Genomic DNA, 22,241 nt, shown 5'->3' on the forward strand with positions numbered 1-22,241 from the left:
AGGAGGTTGTTGGTTTCTTAATTGTTATATATGTATGGTATAATCGACGACTATAATTTTTGCTTTATATGTTTCATCAATAGTCCGTAATGTGGAAATGTCGTAATCTTGTCATATGATTTTATTTTATTTTTGCAAACGAGGAAGGAGTTTCCGATCCGAATCTCGCAAATTTTATTATTCCAGCTTGGATACCAAGTCCCGGGTTGACGGTTCAATGCATAGGACGCTGGTCTTACAAGCCAGCTGTCGTATGTTCGAGCCCCGACCTGGAAGGATTCTTAGTGTCAGTAGGATCCATAGTACTAGCCATGCAATGATTCTGTACGCTAAGAATCGGCTGCGGTCTGTTGAAACAGGAAGGCCAAATTCCACGGAAGGAATGTAATGCCAAGACTTTGCTTTTTGATACCAACTGCTAAAATTTACTTCGAAGAAGATTTTTTGTTAAGCATCATGCATCAACATTGTTTTATAACAAAAGGAAACTCATTTTTTTTTATTGAGGCGATAATTGGAAAGTAAGAGCAAATTCAGCAGCTGCAAAATTCATATGGGTGGTCTATAATGTAAATGAAACTGAAACAAACGTATCCCCAGCAATCCGTTTTTGTTTTATTTATTCGATCAGTTCTACTGTCAAATTTAAAACTGGTATACCGTTCTATTTTTTTCTATATTTGAAACACAGATAAAACGCTGCTGGGGCTGCCAGATTATTTTGTTATAATTTCTAGATTTAAATTTTAAAACTGACATAAATTATGCATCTAGAACTATAACACTCCTGAATATGCCCTAAGGCAACTTTCTACTAGTTTTAATTATTCTGATAGGTCTATCCCGTCATCGTGTTGGTATTCGATGAACCTTACCCCACATAAAATATGAATGAATTCAAAATGTTTTTTTTGTTCGATTGATTTTTATTTCTATTCAGTTTCAATACGCATGCACAGTTAAATATAACATCCCTAGTGAATGTGAACATTGCGGACTGTATTTCTCTATCCACTTGTGGACATTCACGATTGCAAACTTAGCTTCTGTATTATTCTAGGATTTATTGGCATCAAAGGTATCAATCAATGTACCCTTAGTTCAATTGTTATTATAAGTCACATCACACAGTATGCCTATTTTCTTTTAGTGGTCAATGTTCAATCACAGCTCGGCTACCGATCACCGTTTTACACTAAGCACTAAGTCGGCGGAGTGACTAGGGATTACTTTTTCCTCGCCAGTTTCCCGATCAGGCTCTCGATCATGTCCGCGTCGACCAAACCGATAAATTTGTCCACCACAACACCGTTTCGGAAGGCCAGCACGGCAGGTACAGCTTTCACCTCGAACGTTTGCACCAGCTCGGCGTTGTCGTCCACGTTCACGATCGCCAAATCGATGTCCTCCGAGGGTTCCAACATTTCCGCCATTTTGGGCGTGAGTATTTTACAGGGATCGCACCATTCCGCGTGAAAATTAACGATCACCGGATTGTCACTGTTGATAACCTGGGTGGGGAAGAGAGAGAAAATACAAATAAAATTATGATGAAAGCGAACTGATTTTTTTTTAATTTATAAGATTCAAATGCACTGGCGCAAACAAGTTACCAATGAAAAGAGCAAATTTCAGAGATTCAATTTATTTTATTATATGTGCCATTTGAAACGAATTGCCTAGATCGTTATCCCAAGACCAAATCAAAATATTGTTTTCTGAAAACAAAAACATTGGAAATGTTAACTCTTGGCAACGCTGCGAAAATTTTATCTATTGCAGAATAATCCTGTACTTTGTTAGCAAGAGCACGTATCTCGCAATCGCAAATAAAACGAGTATTTCATTCGTGCCTATAAAAGTTTAAAAGTACAACAAATGTTTTCGACTATTCTGTAGTGAGCAGTGCTAACTAAATCAGGGCTTGTATTGTGAATCCTCAAACGAACGAAGCAACAAAAAACATCTACTGTGAACACTTTGCTTGACATAGCTGAATGAGAGACCTATATTAGAGAGAAACTGGATGCGTGAGAGTATATGCTACTGAGCAGACCAATTCCCCTTGCCAAGTAAATTGTCTGTGCTCTCAGTCTCAGTTAACACATGAACTAAGCAATCCATGACCATGTAATGAAATGAAGGGTTTGCTCTCGTTAGTATTGTACGAGAAAGAAGACCTTGCCTCACGGCGTGCTACAAGACGCGAAGCAAAGTCATATAGGCAATGTTTACGGTTTATTTTTAAAGTATAGGATTACAGAAAGCATTTAAAAAAAATATGTTCGCATTCCAAGACCAAATTTGATCACATTCCAAATATACTTTAAACATTTTATAGCAGAAATTTTGCATTTGATCCCATTTTCAAAACGATCAATTTGTTTCTTGGGAGTTTATACTGTGTATATATCCTAGAAACACAAAAAGCAATGTTCTTTAAATTAATATTCATCGGAACTAAAAGAATCTAGTTTCCTCATAGGCATCTACAATATGAGAACCATTCATCAAATGCTAACCTCATGAAGCATAGGTCTCAGCAAGCGGGCATATTCATGAACTAAAGACCGAACGAAGCAGCTCTCCTTGCTTGGGTTGCGCTGTGAATTCTATCTGTCATACCAATGTGTGTGAATAGCACAAATGGTGAAACCCTTTTGTTCATATTCGTTGCTTCAATTTGCAAGCCCTGCTAAATAAAGGCCAACTGAAGAGACCCAGATGAAACGTAAGAAATTAAAATTTAGTTATGTGTATTGCTACAAGAATAGTTAATCTATTAATATACAGAAACACTTCAGTAGTACTCGATCTAAAATCGTATAAAAAAAAACCTGTTTTAATCAGGCCCGTACTCAGGATTTCGTTTCGGGAAGAGCCCAAAGATAAAAAATAATGTTACTGAAGATTGCTTATGTACCTAATTTTCGGTGTGCCTTTTACGGGTGTTTTTACCAGACACTCTCAACTTTTACACTAGAACTGTTATTGTATTACATTTCTTTTCGTTTACTGTCTTGTTATTTCTGTAACATATGTCTAAGATCTTCTTAATAATTATATATCTGTTTTTGTTTTCAGGAGGGGCCAGGGCCTCTCCCCCCCCCCCCTCTGGGTACGTGACTGGTTTTAATCCACCTAGTGGTGTAATGATGCCTTTCTTATATCAATCATACTATCATATAACGGGTGGCAACTAAAATTTTGGAATTTTTTTCGACCCCTGTATGCTCAACAACAAATGAGCTCAGAAAGAACTAAGAGTGTGTATGTGTTAGCTCTCTTTCTCCTCTTTCTGCTAGTATTTTCTGTTCTGTTCATGCTTGCTCAGTTTTGCTCAAAATGCCGTCGAAACAAGAAGTATTTCGCGAGCGCATTGTACAGTTCTACGAACTGCAAATCTCGGCAAATAGTATACGGTACAACATTTTAAAAGCAAAAATGTTGCGGCTTCGACAGTTTACAATATCCTAAGATGCCCAACGAGCAGTAAGGTAGTGGAAGACCAGCCAAAATTATGGACGCAAAAGGACTACGTTCTCTTTCTCGTGCCTTCAACAAGGATTCACTGAGTTAAAGGGATGCCGCAAAAAAGTTCAATTGTTCTCACCAGTACATCTACAAAACATTGAAAAGACTCGGAATAAAGTACCGAAAGAAGACACGAGCCCCAGGATATACTGACGCACAGACTTTAACGCTGAATTCTCAATGCCGCTGGTTGATTAAAATTTTTTCCGGAAAAAGTTTTGTTTTGGATAACGAAAGTTACTCCCCTCTTTCGAAGACGCAGATTCCCGCAAACGATCGATACTATTCAACGGATAGTTCTACTGTACATCCGAACATAAAATATTAGTTTAAACCTAAGTTTGAACAGAAAGTGATGCTGTACATTGTCATTTCCGAGAAAGGCATTTCTCAGCCATGGTTCAAGCCATTTGGGTTGGCAATCAATCAAGATGTATACCAGAACGAATGTTTGTAGAAAGTTTTGATCCCGTTTTTTCAAAAACATCGTGCTGATGGACAATACGTGTTTTGGCCGGAAAAAGCGTCTTCGCATTGCGCCAAAAACACTATCGTTCCTGAATACCCATTCGATCCCATTTGTACCCAAAAACCACAACCCGATAAATCTACCTCAGTGTCGCCTAATCGAAGATTTCTTCGGGGTTTTGAGTTCCTTGGTGTACAAAAATAACTGGAGAGCCACGAATTGCTAACAGTTGATTGGTAGAATCAAGAGATGCATTCGCAAAGTTGACATGAAGGCCGTACAACGCTCCTGTTCCGACATCAAACGGAAGCTTCGCCGAACATCCATTTACGGACGGTTTTCAAATGTTCACTATTTTTTTTCAACAATGAACAATGTATCTTTAATTTCAATAAATCAGATCTTCTCCAAGTATGTTTGTCTTTTTTTGACAGCTTGAGAAAGAAATTCCAAAATTTTAGTCGGTTTGTTTGACCGTCTACTGATAAAAACTATCAATTAGTTAAGATTTGAGGCCGATTTAGAAAACTTTTCACGGGTTTTCGGTGAGTCGAATGGTTTGACATGTTTTTAAGTACAGAAACACGTCAATTTATACGTATGTATGTTTTTTATGAATTTTATCATAATAATTGTGTCGCGTCACTTGTAAATTTAATATTTTTTCACTGTGCACTATACGGGTACGTAACAACCGGTTATGCCAGGTCTGTAGATTTGTCTGTAAATCTGCAGATTTGGGGTATAGTGCTGCAGACATTTTTTGTTGTGCTGACTTTTACAGACTTTTGAAATTCTCGCAGACTTTTGCAGACTTTTGAAGTTCTCGCTGACTTTCGCCTATATTTACAGACTTTTGAAATTTCCGCGACCTTTTGTTTTTTTTTTGCTCGCAAAGTCAGTTTTGCGTGTCATACTTTATAGAGAAATTGCTGCCAGCAAGACATACTTGCTGACTGCAGATTTTTTTTTTCAGATTTACAGACCCTGTCTGCAGATATTTGAAATTTTTACCTGGCATCTTTGCACAGTACTGCTGTCACCATCCACCTCTAATCTATCTACAGCGTATTGTACATCGTGTGATAATTCTTGTCGAAATAGGAAGCGGTTGTAGACGTACATTCGCTAACTCATTAGTTCAAATCTCTAGTCTAAACATTCTAGAACCCATTATGATACGTCAACGACCCATCACCGAAAACAGTTAGAACCAGCTATTGGTGAATGCCGACACTCAAATGACTAATGACTTTGTTTTTTTGCGTATGAAATTAGCCTTGATCGGAGCATGTTTCAAGTTTTGTTAATCACACTCGCCTCTGGTACTGATTAACATTAGCTTCGTATTAAATAGTCTGCGCGGTTATGGTATTACCAAATACATTTTGTATTTGTATTTGTATTTGATTTATGGTATTACCCACCAGATTTCAATATTTTTGTCTGATATGAAAATGTGCTTTTTATTTTATGAGTCATACCAAATTCATATAAAAAATCTACGCGATCCCAGAATGACGTACCGCGATCAGTGACGTATAAACGGCTATCTGCTGTACGTAAACGAAATTACAAGATCCGCTTCAAACCGCTTCGAGATGGAAACAACCTTCATCAGATGGATCTTCGCGATAATCGTTAGCCTTCACTGTGTACTTATTAGCAGTAGGCCATGCACTTTATTAGATAACTGTACAATCAGTTGTTATCAACTGGTCATAACTAGCTATATGAATTTACAAGCTAAATTGTGTTTCTCATGTGACAAGTGACAACTGCTGTCGAAATCCGTGCTGTTATTGTGAAGTAGTGAATTGACAAACAGGCGATTTGATAACGTTTGAGTGAGTGATAAAGAAATCAAACATGTTTGAGAAAGTTAATGTTATCTTCATTGCTTGAGAATTCACAGGTAGTTCCATTTTCTTGTCGATGAGATGTGCAGAATGATTTTACTACATCCTGTTCCCTGGTATTTTCTTTTATTTGCATCCACAAGAATCAATAACACTGATAGCGGTAGGTTAACAAACAACTGCATCGATCCAGTTTGACTTACCTTCTGGTCGAATTCATAGTGATTATTGATTACAAACTGCTTGGTAGCTACTGCCGAGAAGGAAAATGTTTTCCTGATGAACCGCTGACCCAGTCCTGGATTGCGGAGGATACGAAGCATTCTATTATCTCTGCAACGATATTGCAACAACACAACTACATCAGATTTGAGCGTAAATGTCATTTACCTATTATATAAAGTGCAAGAACACACACTTGAATCAATCAAGTCTGTCAATGGATTGCATCATTTTTTGTCGCAAACTTTCTAGTTATGATTTATGTGTATTTTTATCTCAGTTCAACAGATTCTATCCTAGCCTTAGAAACTATTGTATCAGCACACTATTATTAAACATATATCTCACACAAAGTTCAATAGTTCCACTGCGTGCCACAGATGAAAAAAAAATCCGCAATGTCTTAATACTCGCGCACTGTACGTTGGCGTGACAATATTTATGAATCTACACTTTGTTTTGAGGTGACGTCACCATATGTCACTTCTAAACTCAGTATGTTTGACGTCTTTGGATGGGTAATAATTGTTTTTTCGTTCCCACATTACAGATTTTCATTCGAGTTAATTAGTTCTGAAAAGGTATTCAAGCACAGTGGAACGTTTGTATGTTCATTCGAGGAACTAACAGAATCAAATTTCGCGAGAAAACCTCATTAAATTAAAATTTACTATATTTTAGCACTCACTTGGACAATACCTAGTATTTTTACATGAATATTTGATTAATTTTAGCTAAAACTACACATTTTGGTAGTAATTTGTTAAGTTTCGAAATTGAATACTCCGGAATAGATCTATTCGAAGGATCGTTGTCTGAGTTACTGCAAAGTAACTGATGGGCGCATGGTTTCAATAGTCAAATATAGTCCTTCTTTACTTCATTCATACTTCGGTTCACCAATACATCAGCACATATCACGCGCTGTGTAGAGGTATCGCTAGCAGAGTATGAATGAAGTTGTGACGTGCTGTACTGTAAACTTTTATTTGTATCATTCGAGTATGAAAATATGTGTGTGACAATGAAACCAGTGCAGTAGGAGAATGTACCCGACGGTGGATGCTTTAGGTATAGATAAAAAAATAAACCATTTATTTTACAGCATAAACTATTGATTCAAAATTAGATCTATTGGTTACAATTCATTTTATTGTATCTTGACAAGATTTTTTCCGTTTCCAACGATTCAATATATTGTTTCTTCAATTCTACAATTGAATTCATTGTACATGTGGTGTTTCAAACAATATGCAAACTGTACATTTAATAGTTTTCCAAGAAAACATGTATGAGAAAATTTTAGGATTTGAATTGTTACGATACTTAACAACCTTTACATTCTATTGTAAAAAGCATGTTCTCAATTAATTGAATAGTGTATAACAATACATGAAAATATTGTTTGATGGTCAAAGCAAAATTGTGGAAGGTTTTGTAACAGCAAATCGTATTGTTTTTCTGCAATATTTTTCATTCGGGCAAGTTGGCCGTATCTGCTTCAAATACGCCACTCTAGAAGCCTGCTATGATTGGTGAATCACAAGCAAACAGATATAGCAATTCTATCGCTTATATTGAAGCTGAATTTTTACTGGTGCACACGAATAGTGTGATTAGATACAGACGTAACTCTTCAGTCGTTTGCATGGTTATTTCGAATGCAACTTTAGTTAGGCTTATACTCGCTCGCGTTATGATGGCACCACTGAAGTTCTCGTTAAGATATTCCTATCACAAGCAAAGATGCCATTTATACAGTTTTATCTGTTTTATACAGATTTTAACATGCGCATATAGATTTAATAAAGAGTACAGATTTTAGACAGATTTCCTAAATTTAATACAGATGTATACAGATTCTACAAAAAATTTTTTTTCGAATTATCGACTTTCGATTTAAAATTTTTTTTTAAGATGACACTAAGTCTCGTTTCATGCAATTCTAAGACGTTTGACATAAAAAAAAATTCAATTTCGGAAATCTCATGAACCTATGGTTATTTTTCAAGATCGAAAATTTTCAAACCTCAACCGCCGGGTAGCACCCCTTACCTATGTCCGATTTAGCTCAAATTTTGCATGGGGATTTTTTTGAAGGTGCTTAAACTTTTGAACAATAGCGCTTAACGAAATTTGAGGTGATCCCAACATATTTGGCACCCTTATATACATTAGAGCGATGAAAAAACAACGTGTTTTGTCGAGTGCGTCACTTATACCATTATATCTCCACACAGCCATTTGATATTCGAACTTGATCAATGGCCCAATAGTAGCTTTCAAACGAGTCTAAGCTTGTTAAAATCGGTTCAGCCATCTCCGAGGTACTTACGCTGTAAAAAATCAACGCGTTTTGTCGGTTACGTCACTTATACCAACATATCTCCGGAACCAGAAGTCGCAGCCATTTGATCTTTGAATTTGATCAATGGCCCAATAATAGCTATCAAACGAGCCTTAGTTTGTTAAAATAGGTTCAGCCATCTCTGAGAAAATTGAGCGGTAAAAATATCTTCGAAAAGTGCACACACATACACACAGACATTTTCCGATCTCGTCGAACTGAGTCGAATGGTATATAACACTATGGGTCTCCGAGGCTCCGTTCGAAAGTCGGTTTTTCCAGCAATTCTATTACCTTTCTATAGAGAAAGGCAAAAAATTTGATTTCGGAAAGTCCCGAAGACGATTTATTTATAGAAATTTTTTTTTTGCTGTTACAACAGATCTGGACGTTTCATGCATTTCTACGAGTTTTTTACGTGAATTTTTTAGGTTACGTGTTTTTTTCCTTAGATACAATTTTTTTTGCGAATATCTGTGTTTTTACACGGATTTCTGAAGTAACGTGGTGTTTTTGTCCGGTTAAAAAAACTCGGTGCGTATCCCTCCCGTAAAATACACGAACACTTGAGGAGCGCATTTATTCGCAACGCATTCAATTAGTACATAGCTCATAAATAAATTTGTAAACATCACTTAAGGAATCGTAACTTATTTTAGGAGAATTAAATTAGACTAAATAAATTTAAATTTATTTTTTTTCTTCCTGCTTTTCCTACTGATTTTTATTGCTTTTCTCAATTCTGAAAATTATCATTACGATAAACCCCCAATCTAAAAATGAATATTTTTCGGTTGTAGAGAACAAGTCGTGCTATTAAAAACTTAGGTACTCTTAAAACTTTTCTAATCAGGGAGATACCGAAAAAGAAAACGTATAATAAATACATTTTTTCAGAAATCGGCATGAAAAATCCAAAACAAATAGCTTCATAAATTTACTCGGCGAATCACAGTTGTAGAAAACTGTGTAGCAGAGGAATATCCGAAAAAAATTGTGGTAAAATATTATCATACAGGGATACATTGAAAATGCTTCTTAATCCACCTAGTGGTCTGATAATTTCCCGCTCTCTTGCCATTCAAATAGTCTCATTAAAACATTTGTAAGATTCAATCCTCGGCCATTAGTATTGTGAGCTTATTAAATAACCTACTACCTTGATCAAAAAGTTCCCGGAATCACCACCGTGTGGCGCTCTCATTCACCCGATTAGATTTTTTTCTGTGTTGTCACATCTGTCATTGATATTCTATCAAATTTTCAGATTGATAGCTGGACATTTGTAAAAGTTACGCTGTATTGAGTACATCTGTGATAGTGCGTGTCCTTGATTTTCTACAATTTTCCAAATGGAATTGAATTTGCAACAAGTTTGCATTAAATTTTGCGTTAAAAACGATGCGATGACATTGCAAATGTTAAAAGAGTGTTTTGGTAACAATACTCTGTAGAAAACAATCGTTTATCAGTGGCACTAACGTTTCAGAAAATCACATCACTTCAGTCGAGAAAGAAGGCGATGCTCATAGTTTTCATTGATTATAGGGGGTTGTGTGAACACATGAATTCTTTCAACAAGGCCAGACCATCAACAAGAAGTATTATTTGGGCGTTATAAGACGTTTGCGTGAAGCAATTCACCGAAAAAGACCAGATTTGTGACTAAACAACTCGTTGTTCGTGAATGTTTGGCTAAAAACGAAACGAATACCATTCAGCAATCACCGAATTCACCTAATTTGGCCGAATACTGAATATAAAAAATGTTTCGAGGATTAGATCAAGCGCTTGCATGAGTGTGTTGCAGTCAGGGTTGCCACATTTAAATCTGCATTTTTCAGAAGAAAAATCTGTAAATATGTATCGGGAGCTCAAAAACCTGTATTGAAAATCTGTATATAGAAGTGATAAGAAATCGAAGCACAACGGAATGAAAAAGTCTTTAGAACCCAAATTGAAAGAAACCAACACTTTTCTTAGTCTGAATGTTATGATTTTGTAGTTGAAAAAATGCTGGAAGTTGTTTTTGCATTGGAGCCTTTCGAAATAATGATTTGACGAAAAACTTTCAAAATCCAACCTGAAAGTGAAACTTAATCTGATTGATCAATTGGCACATCTTTCTTCTTTACTACCTTAGGTTATGGCCATCTTTTCATCTTATCAGAAGCAATTTTTGAAAGCATAAGCAATTTTTAATTCACGCTATCAAAAATCTGTACAAATCTGTATTTATTGCCAGAAATCTTTAATCTGCATATACAGAATCTTGGTCACAAATTTATCTGAAAAATCTGTAAAATGCAGATAATCTGTATATGTGGCAACCCTGGTTGCAGTCGATGGGGAGTACTTTGAAGAGGGCAATATCGATTCTAAAGCATAATCTTGTATTTTTAAATTTTTGAATGAATTCCGGGAACTTTTTGATCAAAATAGTAATTGTAAATTTCAAACAAGTCTAAGTCTATCAAACTCGATTCATTCATCACCGACAAATTTTGTTGCATTGAAAAAAACTGGGATTTGTCGGTTACGTCACATAGAAGATTACATATTTCGAATCCGAAATGTTCGCCATAATCCTTTCAAGTTTGATTAGCATTCTTAGCTTTCAAATAAACCTAAGTTAATCGAAATTCGTCAAGTCAGCTTCGAGAAAATTCATCCGATGAAAAATGTGCGATTAGTCAGTTACCACATTTTATACTATTTTATCTTCAGATTTGGAAGTGACAATCGTTTGATTTTCGAACTTCAAATAAATTCAACGGTAGCTTTCGAACGAGCTTAGACTTGTAGAATTCGGCTCTGCCATCTTTGAGAAAATTTAGCGGTAAAAAACAACGCGTTTTAACGTCACTTATACCATTATATTTCTGGAACTAGAAGTGACAGCTATTTGATCTTCGAACATGATCAATGGTCATGTCATGGTCATGATCCAATAGTAGCTATCAAACGAGCCTAAGTTTGTTTAAAATTTGGTCTTGTTGAAGCGGTAATTTTTTTTAATGTGCCTACGCCTTCACACACAAACATTTTCCGATCTCGTCGAGCGGAGTCAAATGGTATATAAAGTTATGGTTCTTCGAGGCCCCGTTAAAACATCGGTGTTTCCAGCAATTCTAAACCTGTGCTAATTTGTAAAACAATTTTAGATAGATCCACCGGAACCGGAAGAGTCTGTCGTTTGAACCTAAGATTGTGGACATCGGTTCAGTCATCTCCGAGAAAATTGTGCGGATAATACAAATTTTGAAAGTTGCACACACACATACATTTTACGATTTCGTCGAGCTGAATCGATTGGTGTGACCATCGAAAGTCTGCGATATTCCGATCAGAAGTCTGTTCTTCAGCGATTCAATATCCTTTCAATAGATAACAGTAAAAAGTATGAGGAAAGTCTCACACGGAAAGGCCAAAATCAGTGTCTTGATAAAAAAATTTGTTAAATTTTCTGATTTTTAGAACAATCTTACTAATTTTTGACATGAACATACGCATTAATTTACTATTAGCAAAGTCAAAGCAAAGTCTTGGCATTACATTCCTTTTGTGGAATTTGGCCTTTCTGTTTCAACAGACTTCGCAGCCGATTCTTGGTTTACAGAATCATTGCATGGCTAGTACTATGGATCCTACTGACACTAAGAATCCTTCCAGGTCGGGACTCGAACATACGACAACTGGCTTGTAAGACCAGCGTCCTATGCGTTTAACCGCCAACCCGGGACTATTAGGCTACTATTAGGCACCTTTTAAAAACTCACTCTGTGGAAGAATGGGTAGAACTTAATCATGAATATCTCGGGTTATACAAAACACAACAAAATTCTTTCTTCATATCATCAGAACTATGAACCGCAATTTATGATAAAATTTTAAACAATATGAAATAACTATAAATAACTTTTGGAAACAATGCGAATAACTGATCACGCTTGCTTGCCTTTCTCGTACCAGCGACGACGGTTTTTAAGTGTAGTTAGGCACCTATCAGTCCCGTTGTTCAACTGGACGAGTATAGAAGGTAAACCATGGTTGAATTTCTTCTTGTGCTTCCGTGTAAAGCGTCGAGGTCGTCGCTTCGAGCGGTTGCCTTCAACCAGCAACAGCAATAACAGATTATTAGTAATCGCATGTATCTTCTGAATATTGGATCTGGATTCGCGAACTGAATTTTGGATTGGATCCTGGAACAAAATCTAAAAACTGAATTTATGAACTGAATTCAAAACCTGAATTCTAAACTTAATTTCAGGTTTACAATTTAGTCTCAATTTTTTTCCAGATTACAGGTTCAGCAATTAACACTATGACTATGGAACAGAATCTTAATTCTGGATTCTGGAACTGGTTTCTTGACTAGATTATGGAACTGGATTTAGTGATTCTAATGTAGGATTGGAATAAAATTCAGGATATGATTTTTAGATCTGGATTTTGGATCTAAATATCAGATCTGAACTGAACCTGAATTTTGAACGAACCTGAATTCTGAAACTGACTTTTGAACCAAAATTTAATTCCCAAATCCAGTTACGGAATTCGGAACCTACATGCAGGAATTAAATCCTGTACTTAGACTCGGGAACTAGATTTGGAACTGAATTCAGTGTCTTTATTCTGGTTCGGAATTCTAGTTTAAAATCCTGTTCTAGAACTGCTGGATTCTGAACGTGAGTTCATTTTCTAAGTCTAGAACTAAGTTTATGAACTCAATTCTTGATCTGGATTACAAACCAGAATTTTGCAACTGAAGTCTGAGCCTGTTCCATATTTCGAATTCAGTTCTTGAATTCAGTTGCAGTTCCTGAATTGTGATTCTGGATTTATTCACATCCAGAATTTTGATTTCTGATGTGAATGAATAAATGATATAAAAAGTACTCAACAGTTGTAAACATCGGATAAATTCCTCAAATCGGTTCTTTTTAGCACCAATAATATATTCACAAAGGATTATGCGAAGTTTCACTCTACTGTAAATCCACAGAGAAAAAACTACTATAACATTGTTTGTTGTATTTTTTTATTCTCATTTATTCCGAATTATTTAATTGTCTTGAGAGCATGTATGAACGTGTAAAAAAAATCATGTCAGTTTTATTCGTATTCATGTCCTCCAGTTATGTCTCTGACACTACCCACTCGTCTTTTATCAATGAATAATTCTTTGAATTGAAATTCTAATCTTACGTTATCATGTGTGTTACGTTATGATTTCAATTGGTACCATGACTTAATAATTTCCAAATAAAGTTTTCGATTGGACCAATTTGAAGTAAGATCTTATTGTTCAATTTGTAATTCTTGTATAATTTTAAGTAATTTCCTGTCACCGTGTACACCGTACCAGGAGCTTACATACCCGGTGAGACAACACTTCCACATATAACCTTTTTGCCATATACCGAATACATATAAAACAGTCATTCTCATATTTGGGCGTACGTGACCTTCGTACGGCTGTCACTCCTCCAAGCTTATCAGTGTGCGTAATGATTGTTATTTTTGTTTAAGTCTATGGATGAGATAACAAGTGGAATGCGTCAAATGGACCGTTGCATTATTTGCCGAGGTGTTAATCAGTACAATGTACACACTTTTCTCCCGGTTGTTGATGAAAAGTCAAGACCAATCCATCTTCGATCCTTGGTTTATTTTTATTTTCGTGGATTTCTCCAAACGTTGATTGGTTTTTCGGTGCGGCTTCCGAGGTAATCTTCGCGGTAGTGTTTGTTAGTATATTTCAGCATTTTGTTCGTAATACATCTACCTCATTGGAAACCTGCTGTTAGTTTCAGTATTTATCTGATTTTGATTTAAACCAAATTCGATGTTTCTTATCTCTTCGCGCGATTGATAATGTCATCACTTTATCGATGCATTATGCCAGACATGAGACACCGAGAATAAATAGGGGTGTATAATAATATTCGGTTCCATTTACTAATATGATTTCTCTCTTTAGGTAATCATGACCACAGTGACTCGCGTTTTAGCCACCTCCAGACAGGTTCTCTGGTTGCCATTGCGAAGCATTGCCACAACATCACCTGTGTTCATAAAGCCCAGTGCCGTCGTCCAGTTCACTCAGAGTGCTGTCAATCTTCGAAACGTTAGAATGCTTCAGGAACGTAAGCCTTTTACGTCGGATTTCTTCCTACGACAGGTAAGTGAGTACTAGTAGTTATAAGATTTAGATCCGAATCTAAAACCAGTGAAGAATAAAATGATCAATATTACTAAAATTGTACGTCAGTGCTCAGTGCTCACTTCGTTGACGAGATGCATTCTCGCCATGACGATGCAACAGGTCTCTCGCTGCACATGCAATGCATGTTTTTTATGTGTAATACTGTCCAAGGGCATTAGTTGTCGGCTTCAAAGCTCATTATATAGCTCTAAGGTTATGGAGCTATAAATTCGCTAAACCTATTTGATCGTTGGTTTCTAATGTTTTCATCGCCTTTCCAAAAATGTGCTTAGTCATCATGACAGTAGCCAATTTGTTTGCTGTTCAAATTTTATAACAAAACTATAGCGTTTTTTTCGATTGTACTGTTGTGGCGTATCCGTTTTGTTATCGGTTATTTAGAGTAGCGCTTATAAATAAGAGAAAGTGTTTAAATTTTAGCGTAGTTGCGGTCTGCGAGAATTTTGCCCGTTCTCTTATCAGGTTTTGTAGTGACGCGGATTCTCTGAAATTCTTTTGTAATATACAAAAATTGAACAATTTCGTTGGTTTTGCAAAAACAAAAAACAAAAACAATACGCTCCTGTCTAATTTTTCCATCACGTATTACAGTAGATCCATAAACTAGGAATAATACTCGATTTATTTCAGTAGCTAACGGTTCTGTTGTACACAGAAAATCCTGTTTTATTCAGCCACATTCTTGTTTACGGCCGTATGCGATACATTCGAAAGTATGCCAACAACCCCAATCTAATTTTAAACCATCAGTTCCGGTACAGACTTAAGTTATAATGACAAATGTTTGACCTTGTCAAACATTCGTATGAGCACAAACTTTCGAACGTATTCAAAAGAGCCATTCTTGTTTTCACTCGAATGCGTACGAACGCGATTCCTGTGTGGAAAAAGTATCGGCATCGGAGGAGTGTTTTCAATGATTCTAGGCATCAAAGGAGTGGCGAATGCTACAGAATTAAATAATTATCATTGTTGAGATGCAATTATCGTTCTTAAATTACAAAAACACTTGTTTTTTTTCGGTATTGTAGAGTAACCATGGTATTTTTCCGAAGTTTTCCCATGTTTATTGACGCTTTTTAGCAATTGGTTACTGAGTTCTACGATTCACAGTTGATTCACCGCGAAATGGTTCACAGCCTAAGGGTGAAGCCAGTACAGTTTTAACGGAATGCGAAAGTGTAGAAAGAGATTTCATGTACAGTCAATGAAAGTGCATTAAATGAGTTTTGAGAATATTTCGAGTTATGTCGATGGAAAAAGTTTATACATTTTCCATACATTTTAAGTTGAAAATGTTAAGAAGCTGGCTTCCAATCGGCACTACTGCTGGAAATAGAACTTCGGAAGTTGGAACTACTGCAGAAAAAAGCATTGTCGCGTGAGAAAGATTTGTATTCTGCCAAAAAAAGCTACAACTTCGGATAGAGCTGCCGGCGATTAACACTACAGCATGTAGGTGGCTCAAATAAGAGTCAAGTTGATTTCAATTCATTTTAATCAGAATTTTCTTTTCATTAAATAGGAATATAAATAAAATATATTGTTTTATTACTACTATCACTTTGACACTCGCTATCATTGGAAAACTTTCGCGTTACGTATCGCGTCGCGTGTCGCGCCCACTCTGGCTTCACCCTAAGAGTGAGATGTGTTTCCAATGAACTTTGAAAAACCCAACAGATGCTCTTTCAAACTGCTACGCTAACAAATACCCTGTACAATGGCGTACGGTTTGGCAGGGGCGGCAATTAATGCTCTTTCCCTGATAACAAGAGTCACCTTGATCCTATAATCAGAGATCAGCGGAGACATTGTTATGATTCCAAACCAAATTTACAAATGGTTAATGCTGTTTTCTCAAAAAAATTAAGCAAAAGTGATGGATACATTTAATTTTTTTTGTTACAAGTGTGATACTTCACAAGCAAACAAACCCGAACATTGATTCACGCGTGATCTGTCAAAAACAGTGTTGCCATAAAGATACCAGCAAAAAACAACCTGGCACTAGCAGGCCTGGCAATAATCAACTCCGTACTTCATCATCACCGAGTTCAGCTCACCTGCAAATCGGTTTCAGAAGCATCGCTGAGCGAGTTGAGTAACTGGGTAACCATTTCAAAAACCAATTACGGCTCGGCAAAGAAAAATTTCAACATTCTAAGAATACTTAGTTGTGATAAATTTAATTTCGAAAAACGAAAGTGTTTCTTCTTTCTCGGAATTCTGTCTAGTTTTTTTTTAATAATTGATCAAAAACGCGACGCGCGCAGTCCGCTAAACAAATAAAAATATTTACATCTATTTTCATGCACATATTTGAAGCAGGAAATTGAATATGAAGTTACTCCTCAGACCTTTACTTCTCAATTTACTTTGAAAGCAAAACTAAGCGTAAATTAAAATATGTTGTATAATTAATTGAAAAATCAAGGCATTGCAATTTAGTTTTACATCAATGATGGTTTTCAATAAAATTTGTGATTCAATTGATGCCTATTTCAAAGTATCTTTGAATTACAAGTCGTGTAAATTTCATTATTTTTTTCTGTGTACATTTCACCTTAATACATAACCTTTCTCATTTAGCGGACGGCGAAAATAATCGCATAACTTTTTGTTTTGTTGCCGATCGATTTCATATCTAATCTAGTGCTATAAATGGAAATCACGGTGCTTTTTTAAATTGATTTAATCCCAAACAACTGCTACACTAGTTTATTTCCATGCTTACTAGAGTCTTTCCCAAATTAGAAAAGTTATCCTAAATTGATCATTTTAAGTCTAATGTGATATTGCAGAGGAATATGTAAAAGCATTTTTTTTGTTATTGAGATTGTAAACTATGTATGAATAAAACGTGGCAAGCTTGAGTTTCGTTAATGCTAATGCCCCGTTTACACTTCTGCTGGCTGCCAGCATGCTGGTGTCAGTGTACTGCCCTCTTAGGAAAAAACGTTCAACTGTGGTCCATTGATCCAAAGTATTAGACCAACGAAGGACCACCGTTGAACGTTTTTTTCCTCAGAGGGCAGTACACTGACACCAGCATGCTGGCAGCCAGCAGAAGTGTAAACGGGGCATAATGCGTTAATGTTTTTCACGCTTGCTACGTTTTCAAAACTTTTATCATAAATCAAGTAGACATACGATTCTACCTGTGCGGAGAAACTGACAGCGCCATAGTGAGAAATTAGGTTATTTACCGTCACACTGCTAACCTCAATCGGATGAACACATTTTGACAATTCAGCGGTACTGTTTCTAAACATACTTTTTTGTTTATTTGCCTGTTGACAAATGGATGAGAGTGTTCACGGCTTCTATCGCCTAAATAGAGTTTCAAAACATTTGTTAAAGATTCGTTTCAGAGTTTTATTAAATAAAAGTGGCTAGTTGTGAAGTGTGAAGATGATTGTTTGAGATGTGTTCCTCGATTTTGTTAAAACTTGTTTGTAAACAATACCGCTGAACCGACGACACGACCAGGCACTCCGAAGAAAAATCTAAATAAAAAGTGTCTGTGAGTGATTTCCGTCAGTTACCACAAATATAGCGGCCCCTTGATAATGATAAAATTATTCTTTTTAGGCAACACTGTTCTGGTTGCTATGCGTTATTTGTCAAGGAACCGCAATTATAGAAATAAACAAACAAACTGGAAAACTATCCCGTTCCATTGCCACGAAAATGCAAGAAAAAAGGATTAATTTCGGAATAAAGCGATCTATTCTCTTGTGTGCGGCCACATATTTCCAAATCTGTTGCAATAAAATGGACACAAGACGAAACTGAATTTATTATAATGTGTATTTGCTAATAATCAAGTAAAATTACTGTTTCTCAAAAAAAAAAAAAAAAAAAAACGCGGAGCAGGATGTTTATTTTGTTTATTATGCATTCAATTGAGACCAAAACCATTTTTTTCGTAACACTAGAAGAACCCTTACAGAAGTTTAAATCAATGGGAAAAGAACGATAATGAAATTGCTGCGTTCTGTGATGTCGATTTGAAACACCAGTATTAAATTTAAGCTATTTTCAAAGATCCTTTATACATTGAGTCAGTAACAATAAAATGCATTTATCTATGTCATTTATCTGCTAAATCATGCTAAAAAGATTGATTGTTTTCCATGAAGATCTTTATTGGAGATGCGTTTCAAGTCTTCTCAAGAGAACTTTCCAAGAATTATCCAGATGTCATACTAAAACTATTCTAGGGTTAGCAAAAGTCATAAAACAAAAGTTTGTCTCAATGGCACGAAAAAATAGTAATGCTAATGATACGATCTTAGAAGAAATTCTTAGTCGCATAATTTGAAGATTTTATGAAATTTGAAGATTTTATGAAAACTATGTCAATTCATTTTTGAATTTTTCTAATGGTGTGAGATGCTGATGTAATTGATTGGTAACTGCTTTGGTATCAAATTTCCGGTGCATACAATTACTGGTGGTGCAAATAAAATAATATAACATATCCGAATCACAAAAACAAAGCGCTTCACTTAACTTTAAGGGCCGATTCTTGTTTTTAGGCACAGTAGTAAAATGCGCGACTGGTATATATCGATTCGGAGTTAGTTTTGTTTATCTACATAAACATGTTTTTGAATAACAGTATCCAAGGTATCTGTTATTCGAAATCAATAATTTATCAAATCGAGTTGCCAGTTTTAACAAATTTTCAAGTAATTTCGTTCTGACATTTCGAGTTACTGAGGGGTAGTCAGATTTGCGATACAGTTTTAATAGACGAGTGTCAGGTCGTGTCGTCGGCTGAACTGTCAAGAATGAATTCTTGTTCATTTGTGACGTCACGATAAAAAATCTAATGGGTGTGCTTTTTAAATTCCAATTGTGGATGTGTGAAGTGCACAGACAGACCACTTTGTACATCAATTTTTGGAATTGTTTGCTTTGTTTCTTTTCGAGTTTGCAGAATATTCCTTATGTCGTTTTCGCTTGAGAAAACTGAAAACTGATATAATCCCGAATCAGGTTCGAAACTGAATCGAATTTCAGTTCAATCACGTTAAAACTACGTTCGCAACTGGCTTAAAAATGGTTTGACAGCACTTAGGGTGGAAACTGGGTTAAGTTTGGCATCAAGTGAAAACGACTTTAGTAAGCTCCGAATGGGTGGTTGCGAAGTCTGACCACACACATCACGAAACGCGGCGTGTGACAAGGAGACGTTATTTATAATAAAAATTGAATTTGATTTGGCGTTTTGTCATACTATTTTTTCTACGATATTTGGATCTGTACTGCAATATTAGATGCCGGTTTATAACCAATCACGGTTTAAAATTAAACAATTGTTTTAAATTATTTTTGATGTCTATCGTTACGTGGAAAAGTATTTTTTTACCTACACAAAATCTGGTGAATGTTCTAAGGTACATTTTATTTTTCTTAATCCAGCTTTTCGACGAGAAATCCTGGACCTACACATACCTGCTGGGTGACGTCACAAGCAAAGAAGCCGTGCTCATCGATCCAGTGCTTGAGAGAGCACCCCGTGATGCTAAGCTAATTCTGGAGTTGGGCTTCAAGTTAACCTATGCATGTAAGAATGGTTTCCGAGATTGTATTGTTGCAAGTTCAATGTTATCATTATTTATCAGTAAACACGCACATGCACGCGGATCACATCACCGGAACAGGATACCTCAAACAACTTCTCCCCGGCACCATCAGTGTGATCTCCGAGACAAGTGGGGCAAAGGCGGACAAGTATCTAAAGGATAATGAAGTACTGAGGTTTGGTCGATTCGAGCTGAAGGCACTTTCTACTCCCGGTCACACCAACGGTTGCATGACTTTTGTCGTTGATGACCAGGTAAAAGAACATAAATTTGTATAATTTTACGAAACAAAAATCTTCTATTGTTCGTATTTGCAGGGTGTAGCTTTCACCGGGGACGCTTTATTGATCCGAGGTTGTGGTCGCACCGATTTTCAAGAGGGTGATTCTCGAACACTGTACAAATCGGTTCATGAAAGAATATTCTCGCTTCCCGATAACTACAGACTGTTTCCTGCCCATGATTACAAGTAAGTGAGATGCATTATTTTTTTTCTTTGAATGCTTATTTTATCTATAATCGGTTATAGTGGTAACATGGAAACCTCCGTGGCGGAAGAGAAACAGTACAATCCACGCTTAACTAAAGATGTCGATACCTTTGTTGAGATCATGGCAAACCTAAACTTGCCTTATCCATCAAAGATAGGTAATTTTCATTTGAAACGAAAACGTCTTTCATTTTCACTGTACCAAATTTTATTTCCTTTCAGATGTAGCTGTTCCTGCAAACCGCGAATGTGGTTTGTATGATATTCCCAAGTAGGTAGTAGAACCTGTTTCTGGATCGTAGACCGACGGATTTATCATTTTTTGACGCTGAGCAATATAAAAGTATTTCACTGTTAGACGCATAAACGTTTGTTCTCTTGGTTATGAACATAAATTCTTTATAGCAATAAATTTAATAATTCATAATTACAAAACACAATTCCATTTCATTTCCTGGCTGGTGTATGAGCATGTGTAGTGTTGCGTTTAAGTTGCGACGAAGTTCGTAGCGATTTTTAATACAATATGTAACATTGGGAGGATCGTAAATGTTGGTTGCCGATTTCAACTAGTGGGTTACGAGAATAATTTCAGATACCAATAATGTTTCTTTTCTACTTTTTTCCTTTTTTGACATTTCAAGGGGCATAGTGCATCATTGTTGTGGGGCATTTTCTACGACAGCTGAAGTATTATATCTATGGCAAATGAAAAAACTTAGAATATAGTCGTTTTTAAATGATTAGTAATTTAATGACATTCCAAAGTTGTATGGAGAATTGATCATTATTATTCTTACACGTTCATTGAAAGTTACTTTTTAAACTATTCGATTAAATTTTTATCGATTATCTGGGTTATTAATCGATAACTCGATTAATTATTCATTTATTGTTATTGAAATTTTCAAACTATTCGATTAGCTTAATAATCGAATATTGGTTTCAAACTAATCGATTAAAAATTACTCGATTATCTGAGTTTTTAATCGATTACTCGATTATTCGATCGATATTACGACATCCCTACTTGTAAAACTGGGTGAAATACTACCCTTATCTATATTGCTGACTAAGGCCGAAGGCAGAGTGGGCGTGAGGAACTGTGCCGAGCTGGTGACTGACATTAACAAATTTAAAGCGGGAATGATATTAGCAGCAAATCAAAGGAGCCCTGTCAGAGTACAAGCGAGAAATCTGCTCAGCTTTCACTCTGACAGGGTCCCTTTGATTGTCTGCTTATATCATTCCCGCTCTAGGTTTGCTAATGTCAGTCACAAACTCGGCACAGCTTCTCGCGCCCACTCTGCCTTCGGCCTAACGCAATAAATGAATCAAAAAACACTCATACCTAATTGAAAAATTCTTGGAAGATATTAGTAAGCAAGAGAGCAACTTGCCTATTCGTTCAGTCCGAGTAAGCTCTCACATTTTTTAAATATAAGTTTCAATTTATTATTTTGATTCCTGTTTCAGCAGTTCACTAATTTTCTC

General features: G+C 36.1%; 2 protein-coding genes and 1 long non-coding RNA gene across 11 annotated transcripts; 1 reads left to right on the forward strand and 2 right to left on the reverse strand.

The window, feature by feature from the left end:
• Window positions 1–905: 905 nt before the first annotated feature.
• Window positions 906–6,919, reverse strand: LOC131428391 (thioredoxin, mitochondrial). 4 transcript variants are annotated; one of them, XM_058592317.1, is made up of 3 exons: window positions 6,784–6,919; window positions 6,066–6,195; window positions 906–1,511 (listed from the first exon to the last, which is right to left on the reverse strand). In XM_058592317.1, the coding sequence occupies exons 2-3, from the start codon at window positions 6,183–6,185 to the stop codon at window positions 1,227–1,229; spliced, it is 405 nt and encodes a 134-aa protein (XP_058448300.1). In that variant the 5' UTR covers window positions 6,186–6,195; window positions 6,784–6,919; the 3' UTR covers window positions 906–1,226. The 4 variants fall into 4 exon arrangements, with proteins under 4 accessions (XP_058448300.1, XP_058448298.1, XP_058448299.1 ...); XM_058592315.1 differs by having other exon boundaries at window positions 6,773–6,913; XM_058592316.1 differs by lacking the exon at window positions 6,784–6,919 and adding an exon at window positions 6,433–6,591.
• On the forward strand, window positions 5,818–21,173 carry LOC131428389 (persulfide dioxygenase ETHE1, mitochondrial). Of its 6 annotated transcripts, none has more exons than XM_058592308.1 (7): window positions 5,818–5,918; window positions 14,415–14,615; window positions 20,094–20,238; window positions 20,297–20,511; window positions 20,575–20,726; window positions 20,787–20,905; window positions 20,970–21,173. In XM_058592308.1, the coding sequence occupies exons 1-7, from the start codon at window positions 5,889–5,891 to the stop codon at window positions 21,020–21,022; spliced, it is 915 nt and encodes a 304-aa protein (XP_058448291.1). In that variant the 5' UTR covers window positions 5,818–5,888; the 3' UTR covers window positions 21,023–21,173. The 6 variants fall into 6 exon arrangements, with proteins under 6 accessions (XP_058448291.1, XP_058448296.1, XP_058448292.1 ...); XM_058592313.1 differs by having other exon boundaries at window positions 5,827–5,850; window positions 20,970–21,172; XM_058592309.1 differs by lacking the exon at window positions 5,818–5,918 and adding an exon at window positions 6,543–6,602.
• On the reverse strand, window positions 13,456–15,010 carry LOC131428392 (uncharacterized). Its single transcript, XR_009229374.1, has 2 exons — window positions 14,720–15,010; window positions 13,456–14,654 (listed from the first exon to the last, which is right to left on the reverse strand). It is a non-coding gene; the product is annotated as an uncharacterized LOC131428392 (long non-coding RNA).
• Window positions 21,174–22,241: the final 1,068 nt, after the last annotated feature.

The sequence above is a fragment of the Malaya genurostris genome, chromosome 2 (genome assembly GCF_030247185.1).
Source record: "Malaya genurostris strain Urasoe2022 chromosome 2, Malgen_1.1, whole genome shotgun sequence".
NCBI lineage: Eukaryota > Metazoa > Arthropoda > Insecta > Diptera > Culicidae > Malaya > Malaya genurostris.

Excerpts from the sequence above, each read along its gene's own strand:
- LOC131428389 (XM_058592308.1), top strand. The coding sequence starts at position 5,889 with ATGTTATCTTCATTGCTTGAGAATTCACAG. Across the intron at positions 5,919-14,414 it reads CATTGCTTGAGAATTCACAG|GTAATCATGACCACAGTGAC; the intron begins GTAGTTCCATTT and ends TTCTCTCTTTAG. Across the intron at positions 20,239-20,296 it reads CTTCAAGTTAACCTATGCAT|TAAACACGCACATGCACGCG; the intron begins GTAAGAATGGTT and ends ATTATTTATCAG.
- LOC131428391 (XM_058592317.1), bottom strand. The coding sequence starts at position 6,185 with ATGCTTCGTATCCTCCGCAATCCAGGACTGGGTCAGCGGTTCATCAGG. Across the intron at positions 1,512-6,065 it reads ACTATGAATTCGACCAGAAG|GTTATCAACAGTGACAATCC; the intron begins GTAAGTCAAACT and ends TTCCCCACCCAG.